This window comes from Myotis nattereri (genome assembly GCF_964212035.1).
Source record: "Myotis nattereri genome assembly, chromosome: 5".
In the NCBI taxonomy this organism is placed as follows: Eukaryota; Metazoa; Chordata; class Mammalia; order Chiroptera; family Vespertilionidae; genus Myotis; species Myotis nattereri.
Window position 1 is genome coordinate 108,188,018 of NC_138080.1, and position 27,797 is coordinate 108,215,814.

General features: G+C 59.7%; 1 protein-coding gene across 1 annotated transcript; it reads left to right on the forward strand.

Annotated features, from left to right (window-relative positions):
• Positions 1–27,372, forward strand: FBXL18 (F-box and leucine rich repeat protein 18; the record flags this gene model as incomplete). Its single annotated transcript, XM_081091870.1, is given in 7 exon segments — positions 1–120; positions 124–174; positions 176–205; positions 4,108–4,323; positions 7,682–9,225; positions 15,563–15,781; positions 22,242–27,372. Coding segments are annotated over 7 exon segments (2,337 nt in total). The 3' UTR covers positions 22,399–27,372.
• Between the last annotated feature and the right edge of the window lie 425 nt (positions 27,373–27,797).

A 27,797-nucleotide genomic window follows, 5' to 3' on the forward strand; every position in this document is an offset into this window, starting at 1 on the left:
ATGGCGGCCGCGCGGGGCGAGCCGACGGGCGACCGGAAGTGCGTGTCCAGGGCGCCGGAAGTGAGCGAGGCCCCGCCCCCCCCGCCGGGGGTCTCGGTGGAGCCGCGGACGCGCCGGCTTTGAGCGTCCCAGGTCGCCCCGGCGGGAGGCCCTGCGGCTGCGGCGGGCGCGGCTCGGGCCCCTCGACATGGCCAGCTCCGGAGAGGTACGGCGGCCTCGCCCGTCGGTGTCCCCTCCCGACTGCGGCCCCTCCCGTCCCTCTTCCGCTCCGGCCCCGGCCCGGCCCGGCCCGGCCGGTCCTTTCCGCCCCGACCCTGGCGTCGGTCGGGCTTGGTCCTTCCTGTCGCGACCCTGAACTCGGCCTCGCCCCTTCTCCCCCGTCCCGCCCCCGGCCCTGCCGGTCCCGCCCCCCAGGCCTTCGCCCCGATCCACCAAGGCAGCAGCTCTCGCCTCGTGGGGGTTTCCTCGCCCTTCCCAGCCCGCAGGCCCATCCCCGAGGTCTTCCCGCTCTCCGCCCCGTGTCCCGGCCTCCAAGAGGCCCTCCCTCCCCAACCGCCTCGCACCCCATCCTGTCCCTGAATGCACAGTGTGAGCCTGCTTGTTGTGTGATGTGTGTTGTGTGTGTGTGTGTGTGGGGGGGGGTGGGGGGGAAGTAAAGGAAAAGCCATTTCATCTGGGGGACTTAGGAGTCACCCCGAATTCCTTCCCCAACGCTCCACAAATCCGAGTCCAGTGGAGAATCCCACCGGCTCCCTGTAAAGTATTGCAAGCTGTCTCCTCTGACCAGTGTCTTCCCTTTCGTTGCCCCCCACCTACCTTTATGGGTACCCCTGTTTGTCTTCTTCCTGCTTAGGGGCGCCCCTGGGGCCGGGGAACTGGAGCGGATGGGCTTGAGGACGTTGTGGGGGAGATGGTTGGGAGTAGCTCACAGCTCCTCCCACTTGGCGGTGCGTTTGGCTCAGGAGGGCCCCGGGCTCCTAGGTTGAGGGGGAGGGCGTGGGGCCCACCTGCAGGCGGGTGGGGGCTCGGAGGGCAGGAGCATGGCAGCTTCCTGAGGAGGAGCCCGGGGCGCCCGGCTGTGCTAACCGATGCTGGTGCATTGTGTGTGCTTGAGGCGGAGGTTGGATGGGGGTGGGAGGTGCCTCGTGTCTGGTACCTTGGTCTTAGGGGGTCCTGGCGCAGAGGCCCCCCTGTACCTTGAGGCACATTTTGGGGACCTGGCCGGCGAGGCCTCGTGTTGCATTGTGGGCATGTCTTGGGTTGAGAGGAGTCTCGTTCCACCCTGGATGTGGAGATCAAGGTCCCCCTCTCTCAGATGGTCTAATTTTTTATTTATTTATGGAGATATAGTTCATATACTATAAAACTCACAGTTAAAAGTATGTTTTTATTGATTTTAGAGAGAAAGAAACATCATCGATGAGAGAGAATCATCAGTGGGCCGCCTCCACACGCCCCCGCCGGGCATCAAGCCTGCACTGCCAGCCTGTGCCCTGAGTGGGACTTGAGCAGGCGGCCTCTTGGTTCATGGGTCCACGCTCAACCATGAGCCACACCAGCTGGGCAGAACGCACACCTATAAAGTGTACAATTCAGTGATTTTATTTTATTATTTTAATCCTCACCCGAGCATATTTTTCCATTGATTTTTAGAGAGAGTGGAAGAGCGAGGGAAAGACAGAGAAACATCGATGTGAGAGAAACACTTTGGTTGCTGCTTGCCTCCTACACGCGCCCCGACCAGGGCCTGGACCGGGGGTGGTGGTGGTGGGGGGACACCCAGCAACTGAGGTACGTGCCCTTGACCGGAAACGAACCCAGGACCTTTGGGTCTGCAGACTGCCGTTCTGTCCCCTGAGCCAGGTGGGGAGGGCTGCAGTTCAGTGGTTTTAAAATATATATTCACGAAGTTGTGCAGCCGTCCTCACTATCTGATCCCAGAGTGGGCTGTTCTGACGTTGAAAGCCACTGCTGGTTCTAGAGCTCGGATGCCTAGGGCCCCCCCACAGGTTCGGAGGAGTCGAGTTCTGCTTCAAATGGTTCTGAGGCAGGTGGTTCCTTAACTCGCCTGGTTCAGGGCCTCTTTCTCGTGGGTGTTAAACGATGCCTTCCTGCCTCGTGAGGAGGTCAGTGAGCAGGCAGACCATTGGAGTTCATCTGACGGGACTAGGGTCTGGGGGGAGGGTGTCTGGTGAAGCCAGGAGTGGGAGGGGGCATTTGAGCTGAAGTTCTGAGTCCCGGGCGAATGAAATGACCTGCTGCCCGTGGGGAGCAGCTACTTCTCCAGGCCGCCCAGCATCAGGGCACAGCACGGGAAACAGTCATCCTGGGGATGTGCTGAGACTGGACGGAGGGCGCCGGACTTAGTTCCTGGCTTTTTTTTTTAATGTAATTTCTAGGTGGTTTTAAGAAAAGTTTAGAATTAGTAGTGCAACTGGAAATCGTATGATTTGGTGTTTGTGCAGTGTTTTGCCCTATGTCTTGTCACTCTCCGGTGGCATTCTTCCTTCGGTAACTCTGCAGGTGGGTGGTCAGGAGGGGTAACCCGCTCGGTGCCCGAGTCCTGTTTGCCAAGCTTGCCTGCTCAGGACTGTCCCTGTCGAGCCTCTCCCTGGAGATGGGGTCCCCAGAGCTAGTGGGGGCTGGGCATCTGATTTTTCACAGGTGGTTCGGTCTGGGAAATTTCTCAGGAAACTCACTGTGGTCCCAAACATTGGACCCAGAGTACAGCAACCAGGATAGCCGTGGACCTGGGTCTGGTGGCCGCCTCCTGCCCATGTAGCCGTGGGGTTAGGAAGCTGGGAGTGAGGGCAGTCAGGGGGACAGAGCAGTCCTGTCTGACTGCCGCCCTCATGAGGAAAGGGCGCGGGAAGGCCGAGCTGTGGAGCAGGTGGGGTGTGTTCCTTGAACCCCTTCCTGGCCCGGTGGGGCCTTGGCGGGTGTAGGGCTCGTCGGACAGGGCGAGACCCCATGATGCCTGTCATGGGCGGCAGACAGGTTCTTCCTCTGCAGACTTCACAGTTGCCATGGCAGCAGCAGGGCTTTCCAAGCCTCAGCGCTTCCATCCATGAAAACATGTGCAGAAAAGGCAGCTGGAAGAGGGGCTGTAGGGAGACTTGCTGGAAAAGGCAGCGGAGAGAATTCTGGGTACTCTCCTGGGAGTGGGCAGAGAGGCGCCCCTCAGACGTTTTGGAGGCAGGAGAGTCTGTTTGGGCAGGTGTTGGGAGGCATGGATTCCTTCCCCCGTGGGCTCCTGTTAGAGCATCCGACTTCCTTTGGCCTTGACTTGGGGACTTCTTGAGGACTGACCTCGGTCGAGCCCCTCCCTCTGGGTTGTGCACACCAAAAGGCATTGGCAGTGGGACGGGAGGAAGGCCCCTTCAGGGGGAGAGCCGTGCAGATCACAGAAGTGCAAGGAAGCGTGTGCACAGCTGGTTGGACGTACCACCACGCTTCTAACCAGATGCACGAGATGCAGATAAACTGCAGTCCCTGTGATTTATCAGTAATCTTTACATGGAACAATATTGCCAGTCTGGTCAGTGCTGTTTCTTGTTTGTGCGGACTTAGAGTCTCATTCTCCATGGCTGTCCCTCTCGTTTTATTTGCCTTAGTGATAGAGCTGCAAAGAGTTACCATCTGCACAGCTCTGCGGATTGTGCGGATTGTGCGGATTGTATGCATTGACTTGTTTACCCTCACAGCAGCCCTGTGAGGTGAAGACCCACTATTCCCCCAGTTGTTTCTTTTCTTTTTAAATATATTTTTATTGGTTTCAGAGAGGAAGGGAGAGGGAGCGAGAGAAACATCAATGATGAGAGAGAACCATTGATCGGCTGCCTCCTGCACACACCCCACTGGGGATCAAGCCTGCAACCCAGGCATGTGCCCTGACCAGGAATCGAACCGTGACCTCCTGGTTCATAGGTTGATGCTCAGCCACGGAGCCACGCTGGCCGGGCTGTCGTGGGCTCTTGCTCTGCAGTTAGGTTTCTGGTAAAGGCACCTTCTTTCCCGCGGACAGGGTGGGCTTCTCTCCCTGGCTGGGAGCTGGGCTGAGGGCTGCCCCAGGGGGTGCCATGGGGATTTGGTGCCTCTTATTTGCAGGACCTCTCCAGTGATGGCGACTCGACCCCCGCGGCCACCGCGATGGCGGGCAGTGCCCACCTGCTGGGCTTCTCCGACGAGATCCTGCTGCACATCCTGAGCCATGTCCCCAGCACAGACTTGGTGGTGAACGTGCGGCACACGTGCCGGAAGCTGGCCGAGCTGTGCCTAGACAAGAGCCTCACCCACACGGTGCTGCTGGAGAAGGACTACGAGGTGAGGCGCGAGTGCGGGGTGCTGGCTCTGGGGGCAGGAGGTGGGGAACAACCAAAACGCCCATCTGAGGAGGGGCACCTGCAGCTCATGACAGGAGGCAGGCGTCAGAGTTCTCACGGGACAGCCTCCAAGATGCTTATGTGACAAAAGCTGGGGCCTAACGGAGCGGAGGGTGAGGTGTCGGGGCATTGCTGTGGGAGGCCTCAGCCGAGAGGAAGCTTCACGTTGCAGCTGACTCCCAGGAGCGGTGGGAGCTTTCCCGTGAAGTCACACATCGGCTCTGAGGGGTGCAGGGGCACCATGGGCACCCACCAGCAGGGGACCCGCCGTGTGGTTGCGCCTCATGCTCGTCAGCACTTGGTGGTGTCTGTGTTTTCAGTTTTCGCCATTCTAGGGTGGGACGTGATCTTGTGCTTTGCACTTGCACATCAGCTGTGGGCCATTTGTATGTCTTTCCGGAGTGACCGTGCAAGGCTGTTGCCCATTTCTCGTTGTCTCTCTTTCTCTTTGTGAGCTACAAGAGTCTGTATATATTCTGGATACAAATCCTTTGTCCGATACACATATTACGAATATTTTCTCTCATAGTTTGTGGCTTGCCACTTTATTTTCTTAGCAGTGACATTTGGAGAGTACGTTTTTAATTTTGGTGAAATCCAATTTGTTGAATTTTTTAATTCGTGCCTGTTACATTCTGTTGAAGAAATCTTTGTGTAACCTGAGGTCACGAGATTCTCTCCTTTGTTGTCATCATCTTTAAAAAATAAATATGTTTGCCCTAACCGGTTTGGCTCAGTGGATAGAGCGTCGGCCTGCGGATTGAAGGGTCCCAGGTTCGATTCTGGTCAAGGGCATGTACCTTGGTTGCGGGCACATCCCCAGTGGGGGGTGTGCAGGAGGCAGCTGATAGATGTTTCTCTCTTATCGATGTTTCTCTCTGTCTCTCTCCCTTCCTCTCTGTGGAAAATCAATAAAATATATTTAAAAAATATGTTTTTATTGATTTCAGAGAGGAAGGGAGAGGGAGAGAGGGATGGATACATCAGTGATGAGCGAGAATCATTGGTCCGTCACCTCCTGCATGCCCCACAGTGGGGATCCAGCCCACAACCCAGGCATATGCCCTGACCCAGAATCAAACTGTGACTTCCTGGTTTATAGCTCAACACCCAACCACTGAGCCACACCAGCCGGGCCATTGTATATCTTCTTGGGGAAAATGTCTATTCATATCCTCTGCCCATTTTTTACCTGGATTGTTTGTTTTATTTGCTATGGAGTTGTATGAGTTCCTTATATGTTTTAGATATTAACTCTTATACATATGATTTGCAGATATTCTCTCCCTCTCGGTGGGTTGTCTCTCATTCTGTTGCGGGCTTCCTTTGCTGTGCAGGAGCTTTTTGGCTGGATGTAGTCCCGCTGGTTTATTTTTGCTTTTGTTGCTTTTGGTGTCAGATTCAAAAAATCATCGCCAAGATGATGTCAAGGCACTTACAGCCTATGTTTTCTTCTAGGACTTGTGTGGTTTCAGGTTTTACATTCAAGTTTTTAATCCATTTGGAGTTGTGTTTTGTGTTTGGTGTAAGATGGCCCTGGCTCATGCTCATGCATGTGGTGCCCAGTTGTCCCAGCCCTCTCCTGTGTTGTCTCATGGAAGTCTCCTGGTCGTTTTAGCTCTCACGGGTAAGCTTGTGGTCCGTGTTGTGTTCATCTTTCTCTGCGGTGTGAGGTAGGGGTTGAGGCTCACTTTGTGGCATGTGGTTAGCCTAGCCCAGCCGTGGGCAAACTGCGGCCCGCGGGCCGGATCCGGCCCGCTTGAAATGAATAAAACTAAAAAACAAAAAGACCGTACCCTTTTATGTAATGATGTTTACTTTGAATTTATATGAGTTCACACAAACACTCCATCCATGCTTTTGTTCCGGCCCTCCGGTCCAGTTTAAGAGCCCATTGTGGCCCTCGAGTCAAAAAGTTTGCCCACTCCTGGCCTAGCCTCATGCATGGCCTTGCAGCCTTTGTTGAAAATCAGTTGATAACCCACCTTAAAGATAAAAATAAACTGAGGCCTTGACCGTAGCTCAAATCACAGGAGACTGGGGAAGGCTCCTCGCTGTTTACTGGGGCTGGAACGGCTCCAGGGCTGCGGCTCTTTGTGCAGAGCAGGCGGGGCCTCCCTGTGGGGCGGGGAAGCTGCGGGGACTCCTGCCCCTGCCCAAGAGGGCGCTTCCTGCAGGGGCCGTGCCCCTCAGCGCGTCTGCAGGTTTAACGTGCATGTCCTCCACCTTTAAGGTTCCGCGTGGGATGCTGACCTCAGAGAAGCGGTCAGATGCCTGAGGGTCACGCACACGGGTGCCCGATGCGGTGTTGTCCCAAGGCCTTGCTGGCAACAGACGCGTGTCCATCTGTCGCTGACTGGCCGCCGGGCCCGTCTGGACATGTTGCGACTCATCCGAGCAGGCGGGCCGGCCTTCTAGGGTGTTTAATGGTGTGAAAATGCATATGATGGAAGGAAAGCCACAGCAGGGCCACCTTCCAGGGTGTGGTTCCACTGTGTGAGGAAAAGCGCCACGTAACAGTGTACTGCCTCACCCGCTTAAGCGCACATTCCGTGGGGCTAAGCACATGCACGGTGCTGTGCAGCCTTTCCAAACCTCTCATCGCCCAAGCGGGACTGGGGAGCCGTTGGCAGTAACTGCCCCCCTTCCCCAGCCTCTGGTGACCCCTGTCCTACTTTCTGTTTGTCATTTTGGCTCTTCAGATGTTTCATGTAGGTAGACCCCTAGATATGGGGTCCTTTGTGACTGGCTGCTTTCACTGAGCATAATGTCCCCCAGGTTCATCATTTTGTAGCAGAACTTCATTCCTTTCTGTGGCTGAATGGTATTCCGTTGTATAGACGGACCCGTTTTGTTCATCCTTCATCCGGGGATGGGCACGTGGGTGCTTCCCCTTTTGGCCATCGTGGGTCACGCTGCTGTGAACATGGGTGTGAAAGTACCTGCCCGAGTCCCAGTGTCCAGTCCCGTGGATGTACATCCGGGCGTGGGACTGACTGGGACTTGGGGGTGGCCCGTGGGGACTCTGTTAAGCTTTTTGCAGAACCCCCAAAGGTTCCCACAGCGGTAAGGGCTGCACCGTGTCCATTCCCACCAGCTGGGGCTTGACTTGGCTGAAGGTGAGCGTGTGGGGGGAGGGGCCCCAGCACTCCCCGGCGGGTCCCTTCTCAGCCGGGGGCAGGGCCTCTGCAGGTCCTCCCCTGCCTGACGCTCCGGGGGTGAGGCTGCCCTGAGCGGTGAGGTAAGGGAGACACCCGGTGCCTTCAGCCTCTCCCCGTCCCCGCCCGCCCTGTCCGCAGGCCCGCGAGGACCAGGTGAAGCAGCTCCTGAAGGAGACCGGCCGGGAGATCCAGCAGCTGAACATGGCCGGCTGCTACTGGCTGTCGGGCTCCGCCATCGAGCACGTGGCCCGCTGCCGCAGCCTGGTGAGGGTGAACCTATCGGGCTGCCACCTCACCTCCCTGCGCCTCTCCAAGATGCTGTCAGCCCTGCAGCACCTGCGCTCCCTGGCCATCGACGTGAGCCCCGGCTTCGACGCCGGCCAGCTGAGCAGCGAGTGCAAGGCCACGCTGAGCCGCGTGCGGGAGCTCAGGCAGACGCTGTTCACCCCCTCGTACGGCGTGGTGCCCTGCTGCACCAGCCTCGAGAAGCTGCTGCTCTACTTCGAGATCCTGGACCGCACGCGCGAGGGCGCTATCCTGTCGGGCCAGCTCTTTGTGGGCCAGAGCAACGTGCCGCACTACCAGAACCTGCGCGTCTTCTACGCCCGCCTGGCGCCCGGCTACATCAACCAGGAGGTGGTGCGCCTCTACCTGGCCGTGCTCAGCGACCGCACCCCCGAGAACCTGCACGCCTTCCTCATCTCCGTGCCGGGCAGCTTTGCCGAGAGCGGGGCCACCAGGAACCTCCTGGACTCCATGGCCCGCAACGTAGTGCTGGACGCCCTGCAGCTGCCCAAGTCCTGGCTCAACGGCTCGGCCCTGCTCCAGCACATGAAGTTCAGCAACCCCTTCTACTTCAGCTTCAGTCGGTGCACGCTGTCGGGCAGCCAGCTAATCCAGCACATCCTCAACGGGGGCAAGGACCTGCGCAGCCTGGCCGGCCTGAACCTCAGCGGCTGCGCCCACTGCCTGTCCCCCGACTCCCTGCTGCGCAGGGCGGAGGACGACATCGACAGCGGCATCCTGGAGACGCTGGTGGCGGCCTGCTGCAACCTGCGCCACCTCAACCTGTCGGCCGCCCACCACCACAGCTCCGAGGGCCCAGGCCGGCACCTGTGCCAGCTGCTGGCCCGGTTGTGCCACCTGCGCTCCCTGTCCCTGCCCGTCTGCTCTGTGGCTGACTCGGCGCCATGGGCCGACCGCAAGCCCGCCCAGCCCGCCATGCACGCTGTGCCCTGCGGCTTCGGCAAGAAGGTGCGCATCGGCGTGCAGGCGTATCCCAGCCCCTTCTCGGGGCAGGCGGGCCCCCAGCCTTCCTCCGTGTTCTGGTCTCTGCTGAAGAGCCTGCCTTTCCTGGAGCGCCTCGAGCTGATTGGGTCCAACTTCTCCTCTGCCATGCCCCGCAACGAGCCCGCCATCCGCAACTCCCTCCCGCCCTGCAGCCGGGCGCAGAGCGTGGGGGACACGGAGGTGGCTGCCATCGGCCAGCTGGCCTTCCTGAGGCACCTGACGCTGGCCCAGCTGCCCAGCATTCTCACGGGCTCCGGGCTAGTCAGCATCGGCCTGCAGTGCCAGCAGCTCCAGTCCCTCTCGCTGGCCAACCTGGGCATGATGGGGAAGGTGGTGTACATGTCCGCCCTGTCGGACATGCTCAAGCACTGCAAGCGGCTGAAGGACCTCAGGTGAGGGACGCAGCCCTCCGTAGCCGCGGCTGCCCTCTGAAGGCCTGGAGGGTGGCAGGGGGCCTTGAATTGGCAAGCGATTGCGTACCTACTGTGTGCCTGCCCAGATGAACCAGCTGCATGCCTGCCCGCCAGGAGCTGAGTCTTGGGTGGGGGCTTGGGCAGGTACTGTGTGCAGGGACGGAACTCAGGGCGGTGCAGAGGTGCGGGAAAGCTGTGTGCGTGGGGCGGGGCAGGTGTGAGGAGGCGGTGGTGCTCGAGCTCTCACCTCATCCTTGCCTCATCCTCGTCCTTGTCCTCGTCCTCGTGCCTGCGGCTGTCAGAGTGCACTGTGGGCGCTGCTGTGTGCGTGCTCAGCCAGCACAGTATGGATTGGTCCCACTGCATCCCACCTGTACTGCAGGGGCGAGGCGGGGGAGGTAGACAGGTGGCTTCAGAAGCGGGGGCTGCCCACTACTGAGAGGTGACGGTGGTCCCCTCCAGGGCAGAATGGCAGGACCGATCAATCTCAGCTCCTCCCTCTGCCACCCTGCCTCGTCAGTGATAGGGGACGATGTGGGGATGAAGTCAGCCAGTGCCTGTGAGCCCTCAGCTCTGGCCCTCAGCAGAGTGAGCACTGACTGCATGGGGACAACGACACATGTCAGGGCCCCTGCGACAGCCTCTGAGAGACCACCTAGCTGATCTGAGACCCCCGCCACCTCCCCACCCACAGCCCTCGGCAGTGGAGCCGGGGTGGCAGCAGAGCCGCGGTGGTCAAGGTGAGAGGAGGTAGAACCACAGCCTCTGAGAACCCACCTCGGGCTCTTACCATGGCACCACGTGGATCCCACTGGATCGTGCCGCGGACCGAAGGGTGTTCTCGAGAGGGCCCAGCATTGAAGGGGTAAGCGTTGTTACCTGAGACATATTTGAAAACCTGGACAGAATTGATCTTGAAAAATGGTATCATTTCCCAGAAACTACCCAGAATGTGGTGGCAGCAGACACCAGCTCCGCTGCTGCCCCGGCTCTGCTGCTGCCCTGGCTCCACTGCTACCCCCGCTCCGCTGCCACCCCCGCTCCACTGCCGCCCCCGCTCCGCTGCCACCCTGGCTCCGCTGCCGAGGGCTGTGGGTGGGGAGGAGGTGGCGGGGGCCTCAGATCAGCTAGGTGGTCTCTCAGAGGCTGTCGCAGGGGCACTGACACGTGTATCGTTGTCCCCATGCAGTCAGTGCTCACTGCGGAGGGCTCCCAGGCACTGGCTGACTTCCTCCCCACATCGGCCCGTTTCACTGATGAGGCAGCGGCTCGAGGGAGGAGCTGAGATTGACAGTATACCTGGGTCAGTCTAGCTCCAGAGCTTGACCTTGGCCCCTGAGTTACAGAAAATGGAGACAAGTGTATCCTTTGCAGACCTCCTCTCGCCCCTCAGGAGGTTTCCCTTGAGAGGAAAGGAGCCAGACTTGCGCTGGAGCTTCCAGAGCTCAGCAGGCTGCGGCCGCCTACCCCGCCGCTCCCTCCGTGCCAGCAGGCAGCACCTGGCCTTCCAGGGGCAGAGCAGGCACGTGGGCCTGGCGTTTCCTGCCGTGCTGGATCAGCAGGCCCTGGATTTGCAGCTGCGTGCTCAGCCTGAGCGCCCGAGAGCCCACGCCTGCCAGGGGCGGTCATTCCTGCTGCCTGCACACCAGCTGCACTGCTGGGAGCCTCGGTGGGTCCCCAGAGCCCCGGCTCAGAAAGCTGAGTGCAGGTGGACGTAGTGCAGACGGTGAGGCTGGTGTGTTAAGCGCCCAGCTGCGCGCCCTGCAGCCCTGAGCTCCCCGTGGTGCTGGGCCCTGGGGAGGCTCCAGCCACCGTCAGAGCTTGCTGGGAGGCGACGAATGAGACATTGAGAACGAGCAGCAGGTGGAGCTGCCGTCCTGTTCCAGGGCCTGACTCGGGGCCTCTGTGCAATTTCTCTGGGGTGGGCCCTCTCCTGCCAGGTTGGAGTGGGGCCACCTGCCAGCCAGGGGCAGAGAAGGGGTTCTGGCCACAGCAGTCGGCCCCCTTCCCCGCCCCTTCCAGGACAGGCCTGGCTTTCCAACTCCTGAGGGGTGCGGCCTGCCCTCTCGCCCAGCCCTCCCAGCAGCCACCAGGAACCAGCTCCCTCTTTCCCTTGCTGGCTCATCTCTGTTCAGCGCCTCCTCCCACCGGCCCCTCCCTGCGCTCGGCTGGCCCATCGCTGGCCCTGCGAAGGGAGCCCTGAGTGGTCAGAGGGCGTGTGTAGCTTGAAGCTGCCAATGGATCCATAATACACTTCGCAGTCGCTCCCCTGTTAGTCCCAGGAGCCTGTGATCAGGCGTGGAAGGTTCCTTCATTGGGGGCCCGGTGAGCATCTGAGTTCTAACGCACTGAGCTCCGAACCAGTGTCCCTGGCCTCTGGGCCTGTTGCTTTTGCCTTTTTTATGTTTTACTTTATTGCCAAGCCATAAACCTTACTCCTTTTCTAACTGTACTACGGTCAAACCATGTGGTCATCATCAGGGAGACTTCGAGAAAAACCAGTGAAAGTAAAGTGATGCGTGCACGTAGTTTATTTTACTTTTTTAATATATATATATTTTTATTGATGTCAGAGAGGAAGGGAAAGGGAGAGAGAGATAGAAACATCAATGATGAGAGAGAATTACTGATTGGCTGCCTCCTGCACGCCCCCTACTGGGGATCAAGCCCGCAACCCAGGCCTGTGCCCTGACCAGAATCGAACCTGGGACCCTTCAGTCCGCAGGCAGACGCTCTCCCCACTGAGAAAAACCAGCTAGGGTGCGTTCCCGTAGTTTAAAAAGTCAGAGGACTTGAAGGGAAGAAAATTGTCAGGAGGAGGAGAATCCGCCAGGCGACCAAGCAGAGCCGTGGGAGGCAGGGGCAGGTGAGGGCAGGTGCGCCAGAAGCTGGGGAAGAGATGGTGGACAGTGCTGGTGGGTGGAATTGGTGCTTCTCCTGTGCATACAGGCATGGACCCCGCTTAACAGCCCCACGGGGTGGACATTATTGGCCCTTTAAAAAAATTTATTTTGTTAATTTTCACGCAAAGATTTTTTTTCTTTGATTGATTTTTTTAAAATTTTTATTTTTAATATATTTTATTGATTTTTTTACAGAGAGGAAGGGAGAGGGATAGAGAGTTGGAAACATCGATGAGAGAGAAACATCAATCAGCTGCCTCCTGCACGCCTCCCACTGGGGATGTGCCTGCAACCAAGGTACATGCCCTTGACTGGAATCGAACCCTGGACCCTTCAGTCCACAGGCCAACGCTCTATCCACCGAGCCAAACTGGTCAGTCTTTGATTGATTTTTAGAGAGAAACATCGATGTGAAAGAAACATCGATTGGTTGCCTCCCATACACACCCCAACTGGGGATCGAACCTGCAACCTAGGTGTGTGCCCTGGCTTGGGATCGAACCCACAACCTTTCAGTCAGGACGACGCTTCAACTGACTGAGCCACCCGGCCAGGGCTATTGACGCATTTTGCAGATGAGGAAAGTGAGGCCGAGGGGGTTAATGAACTTGCCCGGTGACACAGCTGCTCTGCGGGCAGGTGGGAGCGTTTCCTGCCTCATGGACCGTTGAGCAGGGAGCAGGGTAACGCAGCACATGTGGCCACCGAGTGGCTTCGGGGCCTGGGATGTGTCCTTGTGGCCGAGGTCTTCCCCAGGAACAGGGCGTGCATCCGGCGTGAGTTATGTGGCTGGGAGGCCGCGGGGCTTGGGCAGATGGTTTTGTAGGCCGCCTGAGAACCTGACCTCCGCTCATAATGGCCTCTCTGTGCGCCGGCCGCTGAGAGCCACGTCTGATCGCGGTACTGCCTGTTCAGAACAAACCCTGGTTCTTCCTAACCGCGCCAAGTGGCCCCGTTCCCCTGGCTCCCTGCCCGTGGGAGGCTGAGTGAGAGGAGCAGGTGGTGCCGCTATGCAGGCAGGAGGGCAGGACGCAGGAAGGAGGGAAGGAGGTGGTGTTCCAGCTCGGCACAGGCTGGTCCTACGCTTCCCAGCGGGCGTTCCTGTGGTGGCAGCTCCCAGGATCCCAGGCCGCTGCCACCGCTGTCCCTGCCAGTGAGGCCCATGAATTGGAGCCTGTGCCAGCCAGGCCGGGCAGGGAGCTGCCTCCGTGTAGCAGGGCTGCCCCTGTGGGAAGGCGGTGTGGGGCCGGCGTTGTGCTGGGGCCCGGCCGGCTCTGGGTGCAGGCGCTCCTTGGCGGTGAACTCTACAAGTTGGACAGAGAAGGCACCCTCTTTCCTGGAACTGATTGAGCCCTGCCTTTAGGAGGAGGGCGAGCATTACCCTGAGTCACCCTATGCTGCCTGTGACCTGGAATCCGGGCAGAAGTGAGAGAGCCTTTTGGAGCCAGAGCCTGGGGGTGCTGGGGCCTGAGAGCTGGCTGGGCAGATGAGGCAGGAGACCTGAGCCCTTTTTTAAAAAATATATTTTTTATTTATTTCAGAGAGGAAGAGAGAGAGAGAAAAAAAACATCTATGATGAGAGAGAATCATTGATTGGCTGCCTCTTGTACACCACCATACTGGGAATCAAGCCCACAACCCAGGCATGTGCCCTTGACCGGAATCGAACCTGGGACCTTCCAGTCCCCAGTCCAACGTTCGATCCACTGAGCCAAACCGGCTAGGGCCCTAGCCCTGTCTGCCACAGAGCCTCAGGGGGATCTCACCACCTCCAAGAGGGGTTGGAGGCCAGAGCCTTACTGGTTGGGAGGTTGAGCATGGCTGGGAGGGAGAAGGGCCACAGGCCCCCCCAGGCAAGGCCAATCACTGGGGTACTTTGTCCTCTTCTCTGCCCTAACATGGACCTCCTCTGTCAGCCCACCCAGGGACGGTCTGGCCATGCCAGCCGCCGCCCCAACAGCTGGAGTGGGCAGGACCTCCCTCCATCCTGCCCTGAGCACCTGTGGCAGGTGCTGCCTTCAGGGCGGGACAGTCTGCAGGTGGCTGGCTTGTTGGGAACACGGTTTACAGTGTGCGTGTCCCCAGCCCGCGCCCTCGCTCTGCTGCTTGGCACGTAGCCCAGGAGGCGGAACCGAGGCTTGGGCGGGTAGCGCAGACCTGCATCGCCACCTAGTGACGAGGCGCAGGCTGGCAGGTGACTGTGGCCCGGCAGGCCCGGTTCTGGAAGGTTGGCCCCTTCATGTTCCCACTCAGGTCTGCAGAGATGCTCACCTTTGGGGTTTTTCAAAATTTGTGTTTAAAAGAACCAAATAGCGTGTCCAGGCTTTCTCTTGAAAACTCACGGCCGTAGTGAGGATGCTTGCTCGCGCTCTGGGCTCCGTGGGCCCAGGTCACCGCCTTGTCCTTGGTCGTGTGAGTTGGCATCTCCCCGGTGCTGCTCTCCACTCCCGACTCCGAATTCCCGGTTTTTCCAGGATGAAACTCATCCCCGGAGTCCAGGGACAGGCGTGTGCTCTCCCTGCTGTCCGTGCCGCGGCCCTGCTGGGCCTCCTCCTGCACACCCCGAGTGTGGGCGGGAGGGGGCGCTGGCCTTACACAGTCGCACCCCCAGGAGGACGGGCGTCCCCCACACCAGTGTCAGCAGTTCTGCGTTAATGACAGCGCAGATCCAGCCTCACTTGGCGTTCTCGTGCCTGGCGGCTCCCAGACGGCAGCTGGATAGACGTCCTCGCTGCAGGAGCTTCTGTGGGAGGCGCGCCCAGGGGACCGGGTCTGCCCTTGTTCTCACAGACCTGACTTAAAACCTCTTCCCTCACCCTGTGGCCAGTGTCCCGGCCTCAGGGCGATGGAGACTGCAGGGCAAGGCCTGGGTTTGGGTTGGGGACTGAGGGGCACCTGTTGACTGCGCCCCCCGCTTTCCTGCGTCCTGGTTGGGTCAGCCTCTCACTGTCGCTGGGTGGGGATTTCCTGCTCATCCCGAAGCTCCTCTCCGACGGTGAGCGCCCAGCTGCAGGCCGCCTTTCCGGCGTGTCCCATACGGCACCGGCCTGGCCTCCGCTGATGCTGAGAAGCAGGCCTTCCACGTGTGGCGTGCAGATGGCAGTCTTGCCTGGGCCACCTGGAGCGTCTGCTCCATGGGCAGGGCCGTGGCCCAGAGAGAGACGGTCCCAGGTCTGGCTGTTTTTACAGCGAGCTCTGTGCACGGTGCCTGGCCTTGGTGGGGGTGGCTGGCTGGACTTGCTTGGCTGGCCTCGGCCACTCAGAACATCGAGGGACCAGAAGTGTCACCCCGGCCTGTGCCTGTGTCAGGGTCTGCTGCTTGCTGGGGAGACTGGGTCCCTACTGTGCCTGGGGGGCCTAGACTGGGAGGCCCTGCTCACAGCAGCTTGCGACTCACGCCCTCTCCCCCACAGGCTGGAGCAGCCCTACTTCAGCGCCAACACGCAGTTCTTCCAGGCGCTGAGCCAGTGCTCGGCCCTGCAGCGCCTGTGCCTGGTGTCCCGCAGCGGCACCCTGCAGCCTGAGGCCGTGCTGGCCTTCATGGCCCGCTGCCTGCACGTCGTCGTGTGCCACATGTTCACCGGGGAGTCCCTGGCCACCTGCAAGAGCCTGCAGCAGACCCTCCTGCGGAGGTGAGTGGGCGCGGGCGGGGGCTGCGGGTGCAGGAGGCCTGGCGGCAGCGCCATCCCAGCACCCGTCCCGGGAGTCCTGGTTGCTGTTGCCTCAGGCTTCACTGAGTGAGCGCCCCACAGGCACTTCCAGGAGTTAGAACCCCCGGGCAGTGATGGCGGAACGGGCTGGTTTCCATTCACAGCAGGCCCTCCTCCCTGGGCGAGCTCTCCCTCAGCCCCGGCCAACGTGTTCTCACCCCCTAGCTTCCCTCCTGTGTCCCTTGGTGCCATCAAACAGGCGGGCGACACCGTTCAGCCCGTCCCCCTGGGGCTCAGCATTGCCTCGGTTTCCCCACTGGTCCTGTCCCAGGATTCCACACAGCCCCCTTGGCTCAGCGGTCTCGTTGCTTCCGTCCGCCCTGTCTTCCATGACCTTGACACTTGGGAAGGGCGCTGGTGGAACGCCCGTCCGTTTGGTTTGTCTGATGCTTGTTGGCCAGAAAAGCACAGTGGTGATCTGCGTCCTCCTCTCCAGCAGTTCAGGGACACGGCGTCCTCGTGCCTGTCCTGCTAGGTTGGCCTTGGTCGCCTGGTGAAGGCGGGGCTGCGGGTGTCCCTGCTGTGAAGCCCTGCTGCTCCCTTTCTCATTAAGAACCGTCCTGTGCGGAGACACGGGGCGTCTCCGATGCCCGTCTCTCCTCAGGCGCCACCAGCTCTCGCGCCGCAGGTCTGACACAGGCAGCACTTGGCGTCGGCCCCGTGGTGGGCCGCTTCCTTCGTCCTCCTGCGTTTGGCCGGAGAGCGCTGCTGTGAGAAAGCCCTGCTCCCCGTTTCTTACTCTGTCCCTGCAGACGATCGGGTGCTTTCCTCTGGTGTCTCCCCGCCCCAGCCCCGGAATCGCCATCTCGGCAGGAAACCTGGTCCTGTGTGGGGAGAGGCATGTAGAACCGAGATGGGGCCGTCGGTGTGCTCATTGCTCCTCTCCGGGGCGGAGTAGGAGGTTGATCGGGGTACCACACGCCTGTGTCTGTTCCGTATCACCCTGGTGCGTGTACATTGAAAACGAGCTCCTACGGCAGCTCCGCTTCCGGCCCAGCGTCACAGCCCCTCGTAGTCTGCCCCTCCCCCTGTGACTCCTCCAGCACCAGCAGCCTGGCCCCGTCCAGCGTCTGTGATTTATCCGGTCCATGGACGCGAGAGGCAGCTTTGGGATCGCTAACCCACTGCATCGTGAGAGACAAACCCGAGGGGAATATTGTGCCGCTCTCTGTCTTAGCCTCCCGGTGTCCAGTCAGAACGCTGCTTTCCCAGGCTTGTGCCTCACCTCCGCCTCCTCCCCCGTGGCCCCGCCACTCACCTGCGTGCAGTCGGGCCTGCTTCCCCAGGAGCACTCTGCCTTCCAGTCCCCCACGGCCTGTTGGGTTTATTTCTGTGCGTGTGTTCTTGGTGTGCGAAGTCTCCTGTGTTTCTGAGTCAGCTCTAAAAGGGGTGCTTGGTAAAAAAAATAAGAATAAAATTAAAAGGGGCGCTTGGAGAAGTCTTCCTCCAGAGCCGCAGCCTCGCAGCCTCCTGGATCCTCCTGTACGTGCTGTGCTCAGAGGAGCACGCAGCCCCTTCTCCGACCTGCTTCTCCGTGCGCTCTGCTTTCCCACTTAGTGTATCTCGGGCACCGCTCCCAAGCCATACCGCGCGCTCTTCCTCTTACAGCTCTGCCTTCTTTTTAAAACACACTTTTGTTTGACTTCAGAGAGGAAGAGAGAGAGAGAAACATCAATGAGAGAGAACCATGGATCAGCTGCCTCCTGCACGCCACATACCCCGCTGGGGATGGAGCCGGCAGTCCGGACATGTGCCCTGTCTGGAAGTCGAACTGTGACCTCCTGGTTCATTGGTCAATGCTTAACCCCTGAGCCACGCCCGCCGAGACTTTTTTTTTTTTACTGTGGTAAAATGTATGGCCACCACCCCTCCCACCCCCCGCCCAGCCCCCGCCCAGCCCCAGAGCCTCTGTCCCGCTTCTGCTTCTGTGAGTTGGTGCAGAGAACTTGGAACTCTGAATTTTTCGTGTCGCTTCTTTTTGTTTAGAGGTAGTAGCAGTGGTTACTGGGATGGTTGTGGGCAAGGGCGGCAGATTTAAAAACAACTGTCCTGCCCTGGCTGGTTTGGCTCAGGGGACAGAGTGTCGGCCTGGGGACTGAAGGGTCCCAGGTTCGATTCCGGTCAACGGCACATGCCTGTGTTGCCAGCTCAATCCCAGTAGCGGGGGCGTGCAGGAGGCAGCTGATCGGTGATTCTCATCATTGACATTTCCACCCCCCCCCCCCTTGAAATCAATCTATAATAATAAAAGTGTAATATGCAAATCGACAGAACAGCAGAAAAACCGGCTTCAGCCAGGACTGCGAGGGCTATTCTCCCACGAGTTCCGTGCATCGGCCTCTAGTAAGAATATATTTAAACAACAACAGCAACAAAACAACTGTCCTCCTGGAGCTGCGTCTCCCCCAGGCCTCTGTGAGGCCCTTACCTGCTGCACCTGTACCAGGGCCCAGTTCCCCTGGGAGGCGGCCTCCCCGGAGCTGCGCCGGGCTTCAGCGAGCACCCAGAATCGGGAGGCCGAGTACGCTTCCTGGAGAGGAGCTGCGGGAGCAGAGCTTGTCTCCGCTCCTGAGAAAATGCCCCGCGCCCCCGGGGGAGGGCTGAGGGTGGGCACCCTCATTTCCGCGTCGCCAGGACAGTGGCACTTCCTCCTCCAGCTCTGTGTCCCCGCTGGTGGGGAGGACTGGGAGGAGGCCCAGCTGCTCTCAGAATCCCACGGAGCCTCAGCCGGGGGCCTGGCCGGCCGGCGGCTACACTAAGCCTGTTTTCTTGGCGGTTTGCTGCTAAATTGCCCAGGAGAAACCCTGGCAAAGGTTCCCCCTCCCTGGCTGTAAAACTATGTGTTGATAATATTTCTGAAAGTGTAGACTGTGCGTCAAGCTATTTTTAAGTGAAGGCTCCCGCGGTTCCACCAAGCGGAGGGCCCCGTGGCCTGCGGACCGCGATGGGCTCTCATGCAGTTTTCATCGTCTGATTTTTTGATTTATCGCTACGTCATGGGTTTTTTGTGTCAATCAGTAAAGCTCCAGTTGACCTTTCTAAATGCCATTTGGCATCCATCCTGCAGGGGACCTGCAGGCCCACCTGCACTTTCAGGCCTGGGCCCCTGCCCCCTGCCCTGAGGCCTTGGCTGCAGCGCAGGGAGGTGCCCGCTGCTGTCCTGCGAGTGCCAGCAGGTGGCGCCCTGGCTCACGGGAACCAGAGCTTCAGGCTTGCCTGCTCCCTGCCTGCTCCCTGCCTGCTGGCCACCAAGTGGAGCGAGAGCAGGAAAAGCTAGAGGCTGGACAGCACGGAGGGTGCTGCCTCCCCAGGCAGCATCGAGCTGCATTCTGGGAGTTCAAGGCTGGCTGTAGGATCCTTTTTTTTTTTTTAAATCCTCACCTGAGGATATTTTTCCATTGATTTTTTTTTTAAATATATTTTATTGATTTCTTACAGAGAGGAAGGGAGAGGGATAGAGAGTTAGAAACATCGATCAGCTGCCTCCTGCATACTCCCCACCGGGTATGTGCCTACAACCAAGGTACTACATGCCCTTGACCGGAATCAAACCTGGGACCCTTGAGTCTGCAGGCCGATGCTCTATCCATTGAGCCAAACCGGTCAGGGCTTCCATTGATTTTTAGAGCAAGTGGAAGGTGGGGAGGAGGAGGTGAGAGGGAGAAAAGGAGAGAGAGGGAGGGAGAGAAACATTGATGTGAGAGAGACACCAATTGGTTGCCACCAACACCCTTACCTGGGCTGGGAATCGAGTCTGCAACTGAGATACATGCCCTTGACTGGGACCCAAACTTGTGACCCTTTGGTCTGTGGGCCAACGTTTGAATCACTGAGCCAGACCAGCTGGGACAGGCTGTGGGATTCTTGGCCACCATCCACCTCAGAGCTTCTTGAGCTTCGTTGTTACAGCGCGAATGCCTTGCATAAAATTTCCTATTACTTTGGCTTTTCCATAAGACCTTTATTTGGGGGAAAGAGGCTGTCAACTTTAATTTTGCTTCCAGTTCCCAGGCAGAGAAACAAACCCAGTAAGTGTTCCTCCGGTGGCGCTTGTCTGCTCCCTGGGTGCTCAGGGCGGCGTTAAGCTCCAGGTGTGCTGACGGGCCTCGGGCAGGAGCTGCCAGCGCAGACCCCTTTCGCTTCTCTCAGGCTCTCCTGAGGGACGGCCTTTCTGCCGGTCAGCCATGACCCCCGGGTGACCTCCCCGGGTCTCCTCTTGCCCCTCCTCTGTCCCGTCTTGCTGCTTCGCCCCATGTGGGAGCAGGCGGCCGAGCTCCGGGTGTTGGTTTCAGAATCAGAGGGCAGACCCTGTGCCTCTTCGTGCTGGGTCTGTAGGCTTTGCTTCTGGTCCCTAAGTGACAGCCCTGGGGGCACAGCCCAGAGCAGCCGAGGGCGAGGCTGGGCCTGGGGGTGCACCAGGAGGCCTGGGGGGGTCACTGTCAGCTCCCAGGTGACTCCAGGCCAGAGGCCGTTAGAGATGCGATTAGCCCCATTGGGGATCAGCTCCCGAGTCCCCACCCAGTGACCAGCCCAGCTTCTAATGAGTTTTTTATCTCATGGAATCTGTTTACTTAAACCTCAGACGACATTTGAGTCATGCAAAAGCACAGTTGGACATGTACGTGAGTTACACAGCAGAGTCCACAGAGCACATGGCCCGCACCCGCCCGGCCTGGCCCGAGCCACGCCTCCCTCCCAGGGAGCCCCAGCCCCGCACCGGGAAGGGAGCGACTTCTTCCTCTGCATTTGCGTCTTCCTCGCTGTCTTGTCACTGACTAGGCCTCACTCTGCAAAGCCCGCCTCTGAGTGGGGACAGGAGGAGGCCTGGGCGTTGGCTGGGTCTGGCCCGGCCCAGGCTCATCCAGGTGCGAACTGAAGGGATAGCCTTCGGAGGGAAGTGTCTTTCATCCGGGGGTGGCACCTCCACCCAGTGCCCTTCTGCACAGTCCCGAGTGCCTCTGGCCACCTGGGCAGCTGCAGCCCAGAGCCGCCGGCCTGGAGGAGGGGCTGCAGCCACTGCCTTCCTGGCTTTTGCTGGGAAATCCATCCCATCCCCTTCAGCACACTGACAGCGCCTCACAGCCCGGGTGTGTGTGTGCGTGCGTGCGTGAGCGTGTGTGCGCGCGCGTGTGTGTGCATGTGTGCGTGCGTGAGCGTGTGTGTGTGTGTGTGCGCGTGCGTGTGTGTGCATGTGTGCGTGCGTGCGTGCGTGAGCGTGTGTGTGTGTGTGTGTGTGTGTGCGCGCGCGCGCGCACGCACAGGGGCCTTTGCACCAGGTCCCACTTCGGAGCATATTCCCTTTCAAGTGTGGCCAGGGGTGCGGCGGCTGCAGGCAAGGACGTGCCGCGGGTTCACGGCCACACAGCGCTGCCTCATGCAGAACAGTGTGCGCAGGGCTGGGAGGCACTTCCTCAGCGTCTTTATTGCCCAAACATCAAGTTTTATGAGTCTTTCCGGGCATTGACTTTACACGGTTGTTAACCCAGTGCTGGGGCCTGTGGGGGCTGGGACGGGTTCCTCCTTCCGTGGAGCAGACGCCGGTGGGGGCCTTGCTTGTTGGGCAAATGCCCAGGTTCCCTTTGTGTGGCTCGTCCCGCCTCTTGCCTCCTGAGACCTGAGGTTCTGGGTGTCTTTTCTCACTCCTGGGGGTCCACGGCGTCCCCCCTTCTCCTTGAGCTCCAGGGGGCACTTGGTTTTGTCTCTGATCCCAGTCTGAGGGGGGCCGGGGGGCACTCTGCTTGGATCGGCTGAGGGCCTGTGGCCTGGGCGTCACTTTCCCAAGCCCTCTTCTCACTGCGCGGGCCACGCGGAGGGCAACACGGAGTGTCTGCTGGCATTTAGCACAGTGCCCGGCCTGCCAAGGCCCCTCGGACACGGTACGCTCGACTCTGTCCCCTGCAGGGAGGGGACCCGGGGTGCAGTGCAGGGAGGGATGTGACAGCTGCTGGCCCCCAGCGGCTGCCTTGTTTCCTGTCCTGGAAGATTTGCTGCCTCACCTGCCTTGGGAGTTTGTACCCCTCCAGGGTGGGGGTTTGGCCCTTTTCCCTCTCCAGCTCCTGCAGGTGCGTCACTCCCCCGCGTGGGACACCCGCCTCCCTCTGCCCAGGAAAGCAGGGCTGTCCCACAGGCTGGCCTCTGGGCCTCCATTCCTCTGCCTGACCCAGGGGGCGCTGCACGCAGCGTGACTACCTCCCCCCAGGCCAGGTTCCCCCTGCCTGCCCTGCCCCTCGGGCCTCTCCTCCAGCCCCAGCGGGAAGGGCCGAGGCCCATCTCTGCATCACCTGGGAGTGGGAGAGTCAGGTGGATGCACGGAGCCCACGGCCCGCGGCGGCTGCCTCCCGAGGCGCCTCGCGGCCCTGCTCACACCTTGCTTCTGGTTCAGTTTCCAGGCCGAGCGGCCCGCGCTGAACGTCGTCATCTTCCCCCTGCTGCACGAGGGCCTGACTGACGTCATCCGGGACGTCCCCATGGTGCACCTGGACGAGATCACCTTGTTTAAGAGCCGAGTGGCCGAGGAGCCGCCCAACCTGTGGTGGTGAAGGGACAGCCAGTCTCCCGCCGCGGCCTGTGGTTTCCGTGGCTGAGGACGCGGGACTCCTTGGTGGCCGTGTGGCCTCCGCCTCTGCCTGGGCCACCACGGTGCTCGCCGCCTGTCCACAGACCCGGGACTCCAGGGCGGGCACAGAGGAAGGCAGCCTCCGCCACCCGCACCCGCCGCCCGGGCTCCCGTGCCTGGGAGGACTCAGTGGATTGGGCTGTGACTGAGCACAGGCGGGAAGAGCCTGCGGCCAGCAACTCGGGCCTGGCCGGGCGTTTTTCACCTGAGACACGAATGCGGTGCCCTGATTTCTTGGGGCTCTGACCAGGTCCCCAGCGCTGCCCCTCACTTCAACTCCCAAGAGTGTCCCTCTGCTCACAGGTTCCTGGTCACCTGCCGACGTGGAGGGGCACCTGGGGCCCAGAGCTGGGTGGCCACGCCCACCCCAGCGAGCCCGCCCTCAGCCCTGTGAGCTGGGCAGCAAGGAGTCCGCAGGTTGGGGGCTGCAGGTGTGGGCGCTCCTGCCCAGTAAGACATGTTTCACCCGCCAGTGTCCAGTGCGCTTCCAGTCAGATGACGTCACCCAGGGCAGGGCCGGGGCCGGGCAGGGCCCCTGGGGCCAGGGTGCTGGGCGGGCCGGCATTCAGGCGGCAGTTCCCTCGGGAGCCTGTGGTTCTGGGGAAACAGGTGGCTGTGGCTTCATTGGAAAACGAGGGTGTTGAGGCCGGAGGATGATCGCATGACCCCACTGCAGCCAGCTGTTCTCGGCACTGACAAGCTCCACGCGGCTGTTCCACACACGCGGCCGGCCCGCCCGTGTGCGGGCTCCCACCTTTTCCACCGTGAGGCCTTCCACCTGGGCATTGCTGGGCGGGGCGGCACCCGAGCTGGGCTTGACTCACCGCACCTCCCTCTCCCTCTGGGCTCGGGGTGCAGGGCCCACATTCCACTGCCCATCCTGGCCCTCAGCTCGGTTGTTTTCCCACCGTTTCCATGGTGATAGTCAGCCCCATTCCGTGTTGTGCACCCTGCAGTTTACCTGCTGCTGAAGGACCAGGGGCCTGGCCCTTGGTACCTTCCCATGCCCTTTCCTGGGGTCGCAGAGGGCAAACAGCTCAGCAGCCCCACCCGCCAGACGAGGGTCCCCAGGGCCTTGCAGTGGTGGAGGCTGCAGGAGGCCCGTGGGCCCAGCCCCGGGCGCACAGGCCTCCCCCAAGATCTTCCTCGGTCCCAGCAGCTCTGGAGGCTCTGCCTGCCCTCAGCAGGCCCCCCACCAGGCCTGCAGCCTCACCTTGGGGTCCTGACCCAGCCGGGGAGCAACACCGGACCCTGTCTCTTCCTGTCTGCCTCATCTACTGCAGTAGATGAAGATCTGGGGGGCACCCTCTCCCCAATTTCTGGGATTCCTTTTAGGTGGCCCTAGAGCCCACCCTGCGAGGATGGTCAGGAAGAATGGGCACAGCCCAGGAGGAAGGCAGGTGGCCTGGCCGTCTGGGACCCGCAGGCCAGGCCTCCTTTCGTCCAGAGCCCGGACTCGGGTCCCGAGCTGTGGCTGTGTGCCTGCCCCTCGCTCTCGCCTGGGTGGTGGTCTCATGAGCAGGCACTTTTTTTACCCAGTGACGTTGTTTATGCTGACAGATGCCGGAGGGGCCGCTCGCGGAGGGTGGGGCAGCGGGAGGCCTGTGCTCTGTGTCCCCTGCACCAGCCTCACTGGGAGCAAGACTGCGCCACCCCTGCCCCGAGGCGGGACTCGCCAGATGCTGAGAAGGCGCTTATTCTCGCTAAGTGCTGTTTTGGCACCGCTGTTAATTGCAATTTATATTCTGCAGCATTTGATGAGGGAAAGGAACCCACCCTAATGGCCCCCGATCGGCAGGGCTGGGCTGTTAAGCAGCGGACCATATGCTGCCTGGTCAGCACCAGTGTGTGTGCGTGCATGTCTGCGTACACCTGTACTGTAGTCCACAGTGACGTGTGCATGGCGTGTGCGTGCATATGTGTCCCCGGCTCTGTGTATGATCAAGTGTCTACATGTGTGCACACTCGTGTGCAGGGTGAGTGAGAGCCCGATGGGGTGGGAGGAGAGGGATGGAGGAAGGCGGGTCTGGCATTTATGCCTTTGTTAAAGGGAGACCCACCCCAAGGCCACCTCCTGCCACAGGCCTGCAGGTGCTCCCGAGGCAGCTGGAGCCTGAGGGACACAGAGACCCGCCCCTCCCTGTTCTGGGGCTTTCTCCTCTTCATCTGTCAGTGTCTGTCCCAGCCCCAGGAGGCCAACTGTGGACACCCCCTTTCATACAGTGGGGTTCTCTCCCCGCCTCTCAGCTGCCCTCCCGAGGGCAGGAGGGGCAGGCCCAGGGCCTCTGCTCCAGGCCTCGGAGGGTCAGTGGGTGCCCTGGCTGGGGAGGCGCAGCTCGGTGGCTGGACGCCAGGACCACACCCCCTTAATCACGAGGGGACAGAGAGGGACCTGGGCTAAAAGGGGAGGAGTGGGCCACGGGGCCTGAACCAGTGCATTGGCCCTGATCGTCCCACGCCCTGGAGGCCCTGCTCTGATGGCCCCCTCGGGGCCTCATGGTGCTGGGGCAGCGCAGCCTCCCGCTGCCCTTTGCCTCACTATTGGCTCCTTTAGGATTTGAGATTTGCTGAGACCTTGTAAGGAAATAAGTTACTGGGTGAGGGAGCCTGGCCGTTGGCAGGGTTTCAGCCTAAAAAGTGAGGTGAGGGAGCCGTGGGTGGGACGTGAGCACCCACAGTTCTCATGGCCTCGCCCGAGTCCTACAGGAAAGGGACCGGACTGTGAGGGAGGGCCCGGGCCCCTCCGATGGTCACCAGTCCCATTTGCATTGGCGATGCAGGATTCTAACTAGAAGTGTGGGGTCCACTGGGCGCGATGAACAAATAACCCACAGACATTTAAAAACAAAAACTGTGTGTCTGACACAGGCCACAGTGTCATCGAAACGATCCACTTTCCAAGGCTCTTTCTAAAGCGCTCAAGTGTGGGGCTTGGCGACAGTCACAGGGCAGCGCCCCTGTGGCGCTCCCCCAGCCCCGTGGACCTGGGGACGCGGTGGCCACGGGCTGCTCGCCTGCCACACTTGGTCACGGAGCTGAGGCCAGGGCCTGGCTAGTGGGTCAGAGGGAGGGGTGCTGCTGTGCTCACCTGCGGGCGGGTGTGTCCGCACAGGTGGGTGTGCACGCAGCACGTGACGCCCTGCAGGCCTCGGGCATTGCCAGCCCCGGCACCAGCCGTGCCTCCGACCACTGCCCATCAGAGTGTGACTCTGACCAGAAACAGTTGAGCCCAGCGAGCTCCTAAGGGGCTGGGTTAGCCGCGGGCGTCCCACGGTTTGTGTGTGACCAGGTGCTAAATGACTATGTGTCACCTGCCTTTCGATGGCAGACCGTGTCCTCTGGTGATGCCGCTCCTGAGTCTGTGTTTAAACTACATTTTGGTCCTTTCATGTACAGTTGTGGCATGTGGCGTCTCAAATAAATTGGACTTGATTTCGAGAACCAAGCAGCTGTATGGTCCTCTGGGCAGGGCACTCCGACCTCTCCCGTCTCGGTGACCCCGGCCCAGCCCCGGAGGGTGGCCAAGGTGTGCCCATCACCCACTGCCCATCACGTGTTGGGGCGGATGCTTTGGTCAGATCAGGGTCCTGGACGGAGGTGCAAGAGGCAGAGGGGACCAGATGCGAAACCTGAACACATCTGCACACTCACACCAAAGCCCTGGATCAATTTTACACCAATTAGTTAACGGCAATTCAGCTAAAGGTAAGGGTGTCCTTTCTGTTCATCCCAGGAAGTCTGTGCAGTTCAGAGAAGGAGAAGCAGGAGGAGAGAAAACAGCCGGTCCCCGCCGGCCAGAGTCCTCGCTGGCGTCCCACTCCCGCCCTGTGAGGCCTTGTAGCTGCCATGACTTACGGGCCTGCTTATGCTCCCCTCCTCCCCCTTCCCCAGAAGGCATCTGGCCCTGTTCTTCCAGACCCGTCATGTTAATGGTGTGGCGTTGCTGTCACATGCCCCCCCCCCCCCCCCCGCCTGCTGTGGGATAATTAGCTCCTCTCTAATTAGTCACTCTTCCAAGGAAAGTGCTCCCAGCATCCTGGTGCTGGAGCGTTTTTCTATTTTTAGAGTCATTTCCTTGCGTCTCAGGATGAGTGTTTGGCTGGGAGGCTGTCGGGAGGCCGGAGGGGCAGAGCTGTAGTCAGGTGCGGGCTGGCGTCTGCCCGCAGAAGGAGCGGCTCCCACCCGCTGAGCCACACCGGCCAGGACTCCTTGGATCTCTTCCGTCTTGTCCAGAGCTTCCCGTCCTTCCCTTTCTTTTCTGAACAGTTTCCGTTGGGAGAATTCCCCACGACCTGGGGTTTGCTGACTGCCTCTTGCGGGCCTCAGCACCTCGCTGTCCCGCCAATCAGTAACGATCCAGAGGTTTGATCAGACTTGGGCTCCAGCCTTCATTTTAAAAAGTATTTTACTTATTTATTAACTTTATAGAGAAAGGAAGGGAGAGAGAGAAGCATCGACTTATTCCACTGATCTATGGCTTCATTGGCCGATTCCTGTATGTGTTCTGACTGGAACTGAACCCATAACCTTGGCGCTTTGGGACAATACTCACCAACTGAGCACCCAGCTGGGCACAGCCTTTTTTTGTAAACATTATTCTTTTTAAATTTATTTTTATTTTACTAATTTTGTTTTAAATGTAATTTTTGGAGTAGGAGCACATTTGTGTGATTCCACAATGAAAACATACCAGGATATTCCTAGTGAGAAGTCCCACTCTCCGCTTGCCCCTCAGCCGCCCCTGCGGGCGCTGGTCCTCCCGAGACCCAGTCATTCTTCTTGAACACACTCCCAGGCTGCTGCAAGTCTCTGGCTAATTTCCAGAATTCTGGAAAAGGTGATTCTGATCGTTTCTGTTGTTGTTGTTGCTTTTATTAAAGGGTGAATTTTCAAAGGGTCTTACCTGACTGTTTTTGTCCTGACCAGTCTGTTTTTCCAGCTGTGTAATATTCCACTGGGTAGATGGATGACCACTTTTTTTTTAAGGGTTTTAGTTTGTTGTTTTGTTTTTGTTTTTTAAATTATTGATTTCAGAGAGGAAGGGAGAGGGAGAGAGAGAGAAACATCAATGATGAGAGAGAATCATGGATCGGCTGCCTCCTGCATGCCCCACACTGGGGATTGAACCGCAACCCAGGCATGTGCCCTGACTGGGAATCAAACCGTGGCCTCCTGGTTCATAGGTCGAAGCTCAACCACTGAGCCACGCCGATGGGCGGGTGACAACTTCTTTAACGCATTTTCTGTGCTTGGACATTTGGATTGTTGTCCGTATTTCATGATGACATACTGTGTTGCAAATTAATAACTCGCCGGTCTCAT